We start from the raw sequence: 12226 nt of genomic DNA on the forward strand, positions 1-12226 counted from the left end.
TTTGATTTATGTTTAACACAACGTCCCAACTTCATTTGAATTGGGCTTGTATTATTTGAGCTATGATTTTACTGGTTCAGCCAGTTTTCTCCTCGCAAAGAATGTTTAATTGTACGTTGAGGAACGACTTGAGTTCGTTGTCACATTTCTGCGGGGCCAATTATGTATTACTCGTGCACTCACGGTAGTTGTCTCGCCACGCTGCACTATTTGCATATACTGGCCACTCATGCCAGAGTAGCATCTGCCCCACTTGCACACTGACTGAGGAGTATCCGTAACATTTGCACAACCAACATTGTCCCAGATTATCGCACGACTCGTCACTTGAAACTGCATACACTCCTTGAAGTCTCGGCGCCCTTTGCACAATGGTCATTGAACCGGACTATTGCAATATTAGTCATTCCAACTGCTCTAAGTGCTAGAGGACTATGCATCTTTTGCAGAATTGTAAAAAAAAGATAAATATAAAAATGTACCGGCATTACCAGATAACTATTAACCCTTTATTGCTCAGTGACTGTTTTTTTTTTGTCAATGTCTTTATGTCTCCAAAGTGTTCTCTGTCAATTGACTGTCTGTTGTCGTACTAGAGCGGCTCCAACTACCGGAGACAAATTCCTTGTGTATTTTTCTGGGCATACTTGGCAAATAAAGAGGATTCTGATTGTCCTTAAAGTGTTTGACTATTTTCTCACTCACTTGTTCACAAAGAGGTGAACCTCGCCCCATCTTTGCTTGTGAATGACTGAGCAATTCAAGGAAGCTCCTTTTCTACCCAATCATGGGCCCCACCTGTTCCCAATGAGCCTGTTCACCTGTGGGATGTTCCAAACACCTGTTTGATGAGTGTTCCTCAACTTTTTCAGTCTTTTTTGCCACCTCTCTCAGCTTTTTTGGAACATGTTGCGGCCATAAAATTCTAAGTTAATGATGATTTGCTAAAAACAATAAAGTTTATCAGTTTGAACATTAAATAGCTTGTCTTTGTAGTGTATTCAATTAAATATAAGTTGAACATGATTTGCAAATCATTGTATTCTGTTTTTATTTATGTTTAACACAACGCCCCAACTTCATTGGAATTGGGGTTGTAATTCATTTCTGGTTCGGACCCAGTGTCCTGTGTGAGCGTTTATTATTTTGTGTTGCTATCTCTAAACACGGCGGATGACAGTACCAGCCAGACCTATGTGACAAGTGTATTATTTCACCAAATCACTTATTTAGATTTTTGCGACTGCTTGTAACAAAAGCTTTGCAATTAGCATGGCTTTGACATCGTCTCCGCGTTTCCCCTCCATGACACTTTTTTTAAGAAGCATGGTCAGAAGTGTCGCTTATTCGCTACCATGAAAGCGATGCTCAGTGACTTACAATGCACGACACCAGACGCAAAGAGAACTTTTACCTCCGCAGCTTAGCAGCTGGGGGGGGGCGTGATGAAATAGCGTGCACCTAGCAGCTGTTCAATGTGGACGAGCCAGAAATGTCGGACGATTTATTTGTGTTTTTTTCAATATCCAGAACAGTCAATGTTACGGCCGTAACAAGTCAACGTTCAGTGATTTCCGTATAAAATATAGATGTTCCGTTACATTTGTCAGCTCTGCGCTTATCCCGTTCAGGGTCGTGGGGTGCTGGAGCCTATCCCAGTTGACTATACCGTGAACTGTGAGTCGCAGGGCATATATAGACACAGACAACCATTCACGGTCACATTCACACCGTCATTGAGTGGGAACCGACCCCAAGCTGCCTGCACCAAAGTCAGGCAAATGTACCACTACACGATCAGTGAGACTGAATTCAAATATATATACTTAATTAGTATTGACATAATAGTAAGATTTTATTTCAATGCCTTTATTTTGTTATATATCGTTTTTGGAAGCTTTCATTGAAATCAGTTCCATCCATCCATTTGAGTATGTTGAGCCAAGGCACCTATTTTAATTCGAAACACCTCACGGTAAACAAAAAGCAATCAAATATATCACATTTAGTCTGAATACTGAAATAATGATCTTGTCTTCGTTTAGTCACAAATGTACTTGGCTCAGTGTGAAGTCTGAGGTTGTTTCGTTGAACAAAAAGCTGGTCTATTTTTAGGGAGCCATGACTTACACACAGATTTATTGCATCTTTTGCCATCAAATGACATTGTGCCATTTTACTATAGGCCGCTGGCATCGATAGAACACCAAATACATATTTCGGATTAATAAAAAAAGATTTCAAAAATGATAATAGAATAACAATAATAATAATTCATAAAACTCTGAAGTGTAAACATTCTTTCACTTTTAACCTCACCATACAATAAATAATTGATTTTCCTAGGGGTCAACATGTACCGAACTGAACCCAAACGTGACCACAAAACGTGACACAAAAGATATGAACCGAACCATGGATTTGTTGAACCGTGCCATCAAGCTAGGTTCCCATCCTCACCTACTGCATGGTCGCACGCTTTGGGTCGTGACCAAAAGAACAAGATTATGGATACAAGCTTGGCCCAGCCCTAGTTTATTTTGTCAAATATTTCATTCAATAAATTACAACGTCACTAAATAAGTTGATGTAATACAGTCCCACCAAAAATAAATATATCACTGTCAATCGTAGGCATTTTAAGTAATTTTTGTGGGGTCTTGCATGGATGAAAATTAACTTTGGGTGTTGCCGTTTACAGTTTATCATTTCAAAAAGGAAATAGTATTGATTGTTGCAATGCTTTCGGCTTTGTAACTTTCATCTGTGCTTTTTTTTTTTTTGCATTTATTTTAGTAATAACGGGATACTTCAGATAATTGTGATATTGTATTTGGCCATCACAATCCTGACATAAAATTTTCACACAATTCTATCTCAACAGTTCAGTATACACTTTTGTTGACAAAGCTTACCTGCCATATTCCAGCAATGTAGACTGAACCTTAGACTCCTCATCCAGTAGTTCCCCTGCCTCCTTTTGCCTTCTGTATTTTCTCTGTGGTTTGTATACTTCCTGCGGGGGAAAAAAAATAAAGTTTGCATGACACAATGTCAAACTCTCCTTTAAAGAAGGTTCCAGGGACTTTGCAGCTCACCAGTACATCAAGAACTGCTCCTACTGCCTTTCCTCTTCTATGATGAAACTCTTCATCCTGTCAAGGTGAAAGACATGTTTTCAATGGAATTCAGATTATTGTGGCAAAGTTTGTACAACACACAAAAATGTATTCATTAAGATTATAAAATATAAGGTTTTAATAATGCTGTTGCATGCGTAAATTGTCCACAACACAGAAAAGTAAATATTTTCATGAGGTAAGACCTTTTCTGGTGAGCCATTTACAGTGTAACTTCCAAATTTGAAGGCTCTAAAAAGGTCTTACAATTTGGAAACCGTCGAAAGCAGACACATCAACCAAAGGATGAAAAAGCATTTTATAATAAACAAATGAGTAATAAAATTCATCCAAATAAAATTACATTTTTTAACTTGCATGAGAAGGATAAAGTGTGACTTCAAAAATTGCTCATACATTTAATGGAGGTTTTAATGATGGCAACCATTTGACCCGAGGACAGAATAAGTCATTACTTCATGCGGAAATAATTTTGGGGAAATATCAACAAATCAGGGGTCAACCTGCTCTCGGAACAGACGGTGATTCTTTGAGGTTCAACGATACATACGTATGGTTAGGCTTTCGGTCGTCGTCTTTGGCAGGATTGAAAAGCATGTGATTAAACGTCTAACGATAGGTGTCAGGTACATCATTTATGATTTTAAGTCCTTATTTAAAAAAAAAAAAAAAAAAAAAAAACGTCAGACATTGACAATCAAGCCACAGCAGCTCTTCAACACCTGGGGTTTTTTTTTTCTACAGAATACCAGAGATAAGGATTTAATAAGGATTTCTCGACACCAGACAGAAATCGTCAATCGAAAGGATGTGGTTTCCCTGGGACACAAAACTGCGTGACTCACGGGTATGACTGCTGTTTGGAAACAGGACTGATCGTATGCATCTGATCCATGTTTGTTTTTAAAGTAGCTGTTTTTTGTATTTTTGTTTCATACTTGGCATTTTTAATTTCACCATCCAGATATCACTCCAACAGACTGGTACCTCTGGAAGGTCGTAGGCCTTCTGGAACTGAGATATGGAGTAGGCTCTCACGTAGTCGCCCATTTGCTCTCTGGTCTCTATGGCCCGCTTCACTAGCCACTAGCAAAAAACAATAAGAAATAAAAACCCAGGCCAGTACATACAAAACGAAAGTTGCATGTACTTAACTTGGTACGAAACATGCTGACTTGATAAATAGATCAAATCGATCATAATCCTTCATTTGAGAACGTACGATCCAGAAAATAGCAATTTGAACATTCTTCAAAAGAACAATAAAGCAATACCTATTGATCTACATACCTATCATCCGCCCATCAGTACAAATTAATACCTGTATCACTGGAAAAATGTGGATAAAATCAAGCCCTTGGATTTGATGAGGCTCCAGGTGATGAGGACACTTCATTTTTGGTAAAACACACACAATTTTCTCAGTCAAAGCTCTGGAAACAGAAATATTGCAAACCATGTAAACCACTAACTGAATAAACAATGTATTTACAATATTAATTAACAAAACCAATTGGGGTTCAAATCCCAGTCCTGCCTGTGTGGAGTTTGCATGTTCTCCCCGTGCCTGCGTGGCTTTTCTCCGGGCACTCCGGTTTCCTCCCACATCCCCAAAACATGCAGGACAGGTTGATTGAGGACTCTAAAATTGCCCGTAAGTGTGAATGTGTGCGCGAATGGTTGTTTGTTCTAAATGTGCCCTTGCCATTGCCTGGCGACCAGCTCAGGGTGTACCCCGCCTCTTGCCCGAAGATAGCTGGGATAGTCTCCAGCACGCCCGCGACCCTTGTGAGGATAAAGCGGTACACAAAATGGATGGAGGGATGAATTAACAAAACCATTAGCTGGCAACAGAAAATAAGATCCATATCCCTTGAGTTTGGAAGAAATAGATGGATTGCTATAAGTACAATTGTTCAGTGTCTGTAGTAGTAGAGGAAATATGTTTATAAAATCAACTGCCAGTTGCCCCTCCCTGATTTAGAACCATACGATCCGAAACAATTCAGTGGCTGGAAATCAATTCACTAACTTTTAAGCCCAAAATTGAACCAGTGTGACTGTGAAATGAATACCTGCACACTGGACAGTGCAGGTGAAAGTTCCAAGATTCCTGTTGTTTCTTGTAAGGGAACCAGTTGAAATTAATTATGGTCTTTAAATTTAAAGATTTTCTTGGTGTACATTGATTGCTTTGCAACAAAACGAAGGGGAAAACAGCGACTTGCAGTATTAGTATTTCGACAACCCAAATTCCAATGAAGTTGGGACGTTGGGTCAAACACAAATAAAAACAGAATACAATGGTTTGCAAATTATGTTCAACTTATATTTAATTGAATACACTAAAAAGACAAGATATTTAATGTTCAAACTGATAAACTTTATTGTTTTTAGCAAATGAACGCATCGCCTCTCCGTGCATGTGGGCAAGCCGAGAGAGAGTTTGTTGACGGTGTACGTCTTACAGTAACCGTGTTTCGTTACGTTAGCAATAAATGTGAACTAAATACACTGACGTCTCGCTGCTCATCATTGGAAGATGCGACAATACTTGATGTCGAGCCCTCCGATGCCGCCCAAACAAGGTACCTTCTGGCTGGCATTTAGCGGCGGAGGAAGACGATAGCAATAGAAGCTATCTCGCAGTTAAGATGGAACTTCTCGACCAGTTCAAGTTTATGCCCGTCTGTAGCCATTATGGCATAAATGAATCTTTGGTCCGCTACAGACAGAAGTATGAAAATAATATCAGGGTGACAGATGCAATGCTCTTGCTGCAGTACAATCAGCATCAACTTTAAAAGTCACTACCTTCATTTTAAATGTTGTTAATATGTATGTTTAAGAGTATAAAAAGTGTTTAAGGGTAAAGAGTACGGTAGAGGTTCATAAGCGTATGGGAAACATTAATAAGTGGGGGATTGGTGAGATTCATACAGTTTAAAAATCTGTAAAAGAAAAAAAAAAAAAAACATGGATGATACATCGCGGAATTGACTGATTGCGAGCATGGTCCGGAACCCAACCCCCGAGATAAACCACGGATCACTGAATCGTCATGAGCACATCCCTGAATCCTGGCACAAATAATATGTTTTTAACCATTCCTTTATTTTACGTTTTAACATAATATGCATGCGTATTTCTACAACCCCATTTCCAATGAAGTTGGGACATTGTGTTAAACATAAAGAAAAACAGAATACAATGATTTGCAAATCATGTTCAACCTATATTTAATTGAATACACTACAAAGACAAGATATTTAATGTAAAAAAAAACTGATAAACTTAGCAAATAATCATGAACTGGGAATTTTATGGCTGCAAAACATTCCCAAAAAGCTGGGACAGGTGGCAAAAAAGATTGAGAAAGTTGAGGAATGCTCATCAAAGAACTGTTGGAACATCCCACAGGTGAACAGGCTCATTGGGAACAGGTGGGTGCCATGATTGCTTCCCTGAATTGCTCAGTCATTCACAAGCAAAGATGGGGCGAGGTTCACCTCTTTGTGAACAAGTGTGTGAGAAAATAGTCGAACAGTTTAAGGACAATGTTCCTCAACGTACAATTGCAAGGAATTTAGGGATTTCATCATCTACGGTCCATAATATCATCCAAAGGTTCAGAGAATCTGGAGAAATCACTGCATGTAAGCGGCAAGGCCGAAAACCAACATTGAATGCCCGTGACCTTCGATCCCTCAGGCGGCACTGCAGCAAAAACCGACATCAATGTGTAACGGATATCACCACATGGGCTCAGGAACACTTCAGAAAACCAATGTCAGTAAATACAGCTCGGCGTGACATCCGTCAGTGCAACTTGAAACTCTACTATTCAAAGCAAAAGCCATTTATCAACAACACCCAGAAACGCCGCCGGCTTCTCTGGGCCCGAGCTCATCTAAGATGGACTGATGCAAAGTGGAAAAGTGTTCTGTGGTCCGACGAGTCCACATTTCAAATTGTTTTGGGAAATTGTGGACGTCGTGTCCTCCGGGCCAAAGAGGAAAAGAACCATCCGGACTGTTATGGACGCAAAGTTTAAAAGCCAGCATCTGTGATGGTATGGGGCTGTGTTAGTGCCAATGGCATGGGTAATTTACACATCTGTGAAGGCACCATTAATGCTGAAAGGTACATACAGGTTTTGGAGAAACATATGCTGCCATCCAAGCAACGTCATGGACGCCCCTGTTTATTACAGCAAGAAAATGCCAAACCACATTCTGCACGTGTGCCAACAGCGTGGCTTCGTAGTAAAAGAGTGCGGGTACTAGACTGTCCTGCCTGCAGTCCAGACCCGTCTCCCATTGAAAATGTGTTGCAGCCAGAAAATTCTAAGTTAATGATTATTTGCTAAAAATAATAAAGTTTATCAGTTTGAACATTAAATATCTTGTCTTTGTAGTGTATTCAATTAAATATAGGTTGAACATGATTTGCAAATCATTGTATTCTGTTTTTATTTATATTTAACACAACGGCCCAACTTCATTGGAATTGGGGTTGTATATGTGAGTGCATTATTTTCATAAACACACGTCATTATGTACAGCTGAAGTTTGTCTCTTTAATAATTCCGTAAAGCTCTTCCTCCTCTCCCCATCCTCCTTCCGAGTATAATCTGTTGTGACATACTTTCGTCAGATTTTGAAAAGCGATCTCGTAAATGGAGACTGTTTCAAGTGTCCTATTAAATAGTTATCCTACCAGAATATAAGTTTATAAGACTGGGCTTCTCTGTGTGTGTAGTTTGAAGATGTGTCTTTAACTTCAGTCAGTAAATATCTTCACGTGGAATAAATGGGATACATTAAAGGTTGTTAATATGGTAAATGGACTGCAATTATATAAAAATTTCAGAATCCAAATTGAGTCAATGACTTTGGTATTTTCCTCAAATTTAATGTTATCAGAAGCTATCCACTTTTTAAAGGTCTAAATGGGTATCATTGGTCAGATGGGAAACCACTTACATTTTCTGACCAATGGTGGAGTTTTCTTGAAAAAGAAGATCAATGTCAATGTCATAGTTACATGTGGTGATGCACCAGGTCATCCCGCCAACCACCTGCAGAACCAGAGGAAACAAGATGTAAGAAAAGGGAGGTTCAGGACTGGTGGCCTTTTGAGATATCCCAGAATTATAGTCCATTCCCAAGGGGCTACACAAAAACCAACACATCATGCCTAGTGACAAAAAAAATGCCCTGAAAATCATTGAAATAATTTCTCAGCTAATCTTGTGAGTTCTGAATGACTTCCCATTTTGAACAGGAATGAGGAATTCCAAACAGAATTCATGGTTTTCTACCAAATTTGAAGCTTACTTTTACTGGCCTCCTCTGACAAGTCAGAAAGTACTCGAGCATCTTTTTTTTTTTTCTTTTTTCTACCATTAACTGCACTGAGCTTTTCAATTGTTAGTACTTTTTCCTTTGCTGCCCAAGGTGTCAACTCTCAACTGGTCTGAGATCGCCAGACAGTAGATACCATTAAATGTTCGGGGTGACAAACGCTTGGCCGCCGCAACACGCAGAAATATCTCTTACTACCAATCAGAGCAAAGCTGTTTTCCATATTCAAATTAAGGAGAACAGTGATCAAATCAGAGCAAAGCTTATTAAAATACTGAAATCCAGCAGTCTCACCTGCTAGGCATTTTGGTCCAACTAGAATAGCTAAAAAAAAATAATAATAATAAATAAATAAAAATAAAAAAAGGCCATCCTGGGCATTTCCAACTCTAATTATCTTGCAAACCCGACAAAAGTTCATCAAAGATTCAAAAAAAAAAAAAAAATACATTTAAAAACTAGGTGAGGCAGGAACCTACAATGAATATGAACAGTATTCCGTGTTGTTAACCCGGGCCACGACCGATCCGGTATGGAATTCTTTGGATGAACGCTCATATTTGTTTGGCAAAGTTTTAAGCCGGATGCCCTTACTGACGCAACCCTCTGCATTTATCCGGGCTTGGGACCGGCCTACAGCTTGCACTGGCTTGTGCCCCGCATAGGGCTGCATTAAAAAAAACATTCCTACATGATTAAATCCAAATGTGTTATACTTCGAAGTTAAATACAACAGAATTGTACTTAACAAAAAAAAAACAACAACAATCACAATATGGAGTTTCAACCTTTAATTTTGGATTCTTTCAGGTACCACTAGAGGGAGCCCACAGCAAACCACACTTTGAGAGCCACTGCTCTATCTGGTTGGTTTTTTTTTTTCATAATTGTTGTCCAAGTGACCCTCATAGTACACTTATTGCCTTTCTTTTTTTAACCGTGACAAAGACCGTATAACGCAAACATAGCAGTACAAACTGTGCTTTTTGCTCAGTGTAGTCACTGTGTGACATATGGCCAATCTGATGATCAGTAAGTGGCAAAACGGTTATATAAAAAAGGAAACTAATTAGTCCTACATTATTAAGTGAAAGGTCTCGTTTTCTCTTTTGTATTCAAAATTGTTCTTTCACCAAGTAAAAATATAGTTTATCCAAATAATCGATTGTTTTTATAAACTTTTCAGTAAGATACTCGAGTACTAAAATAGTCAGTAGTTGCAGCCCTACATTCAACTCCCCCATTAAATTGTCATATTTTATCGTTTCATAAAATCATTGCTTCGGGTCCCTGTGCGATAAAGCTGCAAAAAAATTGCTCCTCAAAGTTAGAAAGTTGCTCCTCAAATGAAGAAAATGATTAGCAAAACTGCTACTCAAAAAAAATAACTATCAGCCCATCAAATCCGCATGGCCGGCGGTAATTACTGAAATCTCTGACTGTGCAGAGACCAGGGGAGAGAGAGAGAGAGAGAGAGAGAGAGAGAGAGAGAGAGAGAGAGAGAGAGAGAGAGAAAGAGAACGACAGAGAGAGAGAGACAAAGAGCGAGAGAGTGTGGAAGTTGAGTTAAAGATGGCGAAAGATCAGCGAAAATTTGGAATAAATGGCGCTTAAAATGGAAGAGGCAGAGTCATTGTTGTTTGTACTTTACGGAACACAACTACAGTTTTGAACAAACACAACTTGTAAAACAGTTCAGTTAGGATTTGTTAAATTAAAATATGTAAAATGGTTTGACACTTAACTGTGGTGTCAAGATGCCAAACAGAAAAGGGGAAACTCAAACTTTATTTTTCTTAGGTTCAGCACTTTGTTTGAACACATAATGTTCTCTTTTTACTTCTTCGCTCTCATTGTGAAATGCAGCCCTACTTTTATTTAGAAATGTGAGAACATTACACAGTTGTGCTCAGATGTTTGATTACCAGGGCAATAGTTGTAAGATGTGTCCAATTCTTTATTATACTCTCATATCATTATATCAGTGGCATCGTTTAGCTTGAAAGTTTTGGGGGAAAGTGTTAATTGTCACCTAAATAGAGTTAATAGACCTTATATTGTTTATCCTCCCTCTTCATGTTGTTATTGTGTGTTAACTGTCTGAGGATTTTGTACCATCGCATCGCGACCCATGACCTGCCGCGTTGTCACGACCTTGGGCAAGTATGTGGCTAATGTCTATTACTCGTTGAATTCGAGATTATCTTCATTAAAGCCGTAGAAAACAATGATATCGCTACTGTGCACCACTGTGACAATATTGAATACATTTTGTATGAGTAATTAAAACTCAGTATTACTAACAGAAACATGCATACATCTTATCAAATGTGGATAATCACAATTTTTTAGCATGTGAATATGTGAATGGTTAGAAAAGCAGTGCGCATAGTACATGGGTAGAAGACTTTTATCGATTTATGGGTACGGCTTTGGGGGTGCACATGATACACAAAAGCAAATTTACACGAGAAATTACAGTCATTCATTTATTTTTACCTATATTAAATGATATTCAAACTATAAGTAGGGTGTTAAAATCACGGCTCAGTCCTATTCAAACAATTGTTTTTGTTGAATCACTGTAAAGTGCTTGTCAACATATTATAAGCATAAATGCCATCTGGCTATATTTCATCCATTTTTTAATTCTCCGCAAAAAACTCCTGTTACTCAAATGATGACTTTCAGTACAATAAATCAATGACAACAAAATTAAGTTGCCTGAGATGGGCCAATACACATTTTGAGTACTTCAATATGTCTAATATTAGATTTAGAGTTTAAAAAAAACAAAACAGACAAATTTAAGTTTATTTTGAGAGTTCGAAAAAGCAAATGGCACAGATTGGGCAGAATGGCACAATAATATTTTCACAGCACGTTTCGGGAAGGTGACCATTTTTATTGTTAGCAAAAAAAATAAAAAATAAGAGTGGCTATTTAAAGGACCTCTCAAGAGAATTTAAGATCCGACTTTGCCCCCAGTCAGAAACCTAAAGCACTGTACCTTATCAAAAGGTGACAGCCCTTTGATGCGAGCTCGAAAATATCCCGCAGCTAAAAGAAGCTCAAGGATCTCCGCCAGCTTGATGCACTGCTCTTCATCCTCCCAGGCTTCCACCTATGAGATAAATACACACAAACACATTGTAGGTGACGAGACAGCAGTATGAAAACATCACCCAAACCTTGAACGTTTTGTTTGCGTTCATCTTTTATGTAACACCTTTTATTTCGGTGGTACAGCACTTTCTTTCGACAGCTGTGGAAATTTTTATTTAGAAATGAATTTTACTGGTTGAATCTGAAATGAGTAAAAAAAAAAAAAAAAAAAATGTTTTCTTGATTTTTACATAAAAATTATTTTTTGTAATGATTTCGACCTCAAGACCAAATTATACTGAGTGACTCTTCCCCTGTCAGATGGTGAACCTAGTGAGGATAAGCAACTACACACGGACAAAATTGAAAAAAGCCCTCTGTTAAAGAAAGAAAATACACACACTTATCACTTCCACTTATCAATTAACTTCAAAAATACTGAAAATTAAACAATAAAAAGCAGACACTGCTTTTAAATTGTGGTTCAACAGAATCATATTTTAAAAACTACTGAAACAGGCCTAGCCATAAATGATGGTACCCTTAACTTACCTAAAACAAAGAAGTCTTAGCGCAAGGATTTAACAAAACTGCCCCGAATTAACTAATCTGATT

The 12226-nt window shown here is 38.2% G+C and overlaps 1 protein-coding gene across 3 annotated transcripts in view; it reads right to left on the reverse strand.

Annotated features, from left to right (window-relative positions):
• The window catches only part of ccdc93 (coiled-coil domain containing 93), a 66758-nt gene that overhangs the window by 53048 nt on the left and 1484 nt on the right, over window positions 1-12226 (reverse strand). For all 3 annotated transcript variants that reach the window (XR_009791033.1, XR_009791032.1, XM_061791677.1), the window contains exons 2-7: window positions 11517-11630; window positions 8126-8220; window positions 4462-4573; window positions 4128-4226; window positions 3099-3155; window positions 2916-3016 (exon numbers count right to left, since the gene is read on the reverse strand). Coding sequence is in view for 1 of the 3 variants with exons in the window: in XM_061791677.1 (XP_061647661.1) it covers window positions 2916-3016; window positions 3099-3155; window positions 4128-4226; window positions 4462-4573; window positions 8126-8220; window positions 11517-11630 (578 nt within the window). In the remaining 2 variants the exon portion in view is untranslated. The remainder of the gene's footprint in view (window positions 1-2915; window positions 3017-3098; window positions 3156-4127; window positions 4227-4461; window positions 4574-8125; window positions 8221-11516; window positions 11631-12226) is intronic.

This window comes from Phyllopteryx taeniolatus, chromosome 12, assembly GCF_024500385.1.
Source record: "Phyllopteryx taeniolatus isolate TA_2022b chromosome 12, UOR_Ptae_1.2, whole genome shotgun sequence".
NCBI lineage: Eukaryota > Metazoa > Chordata > Actinopteri > Syngnathiformes > Syngnathidae > Phyllopteryx > Phyllopteryx taeniolatus.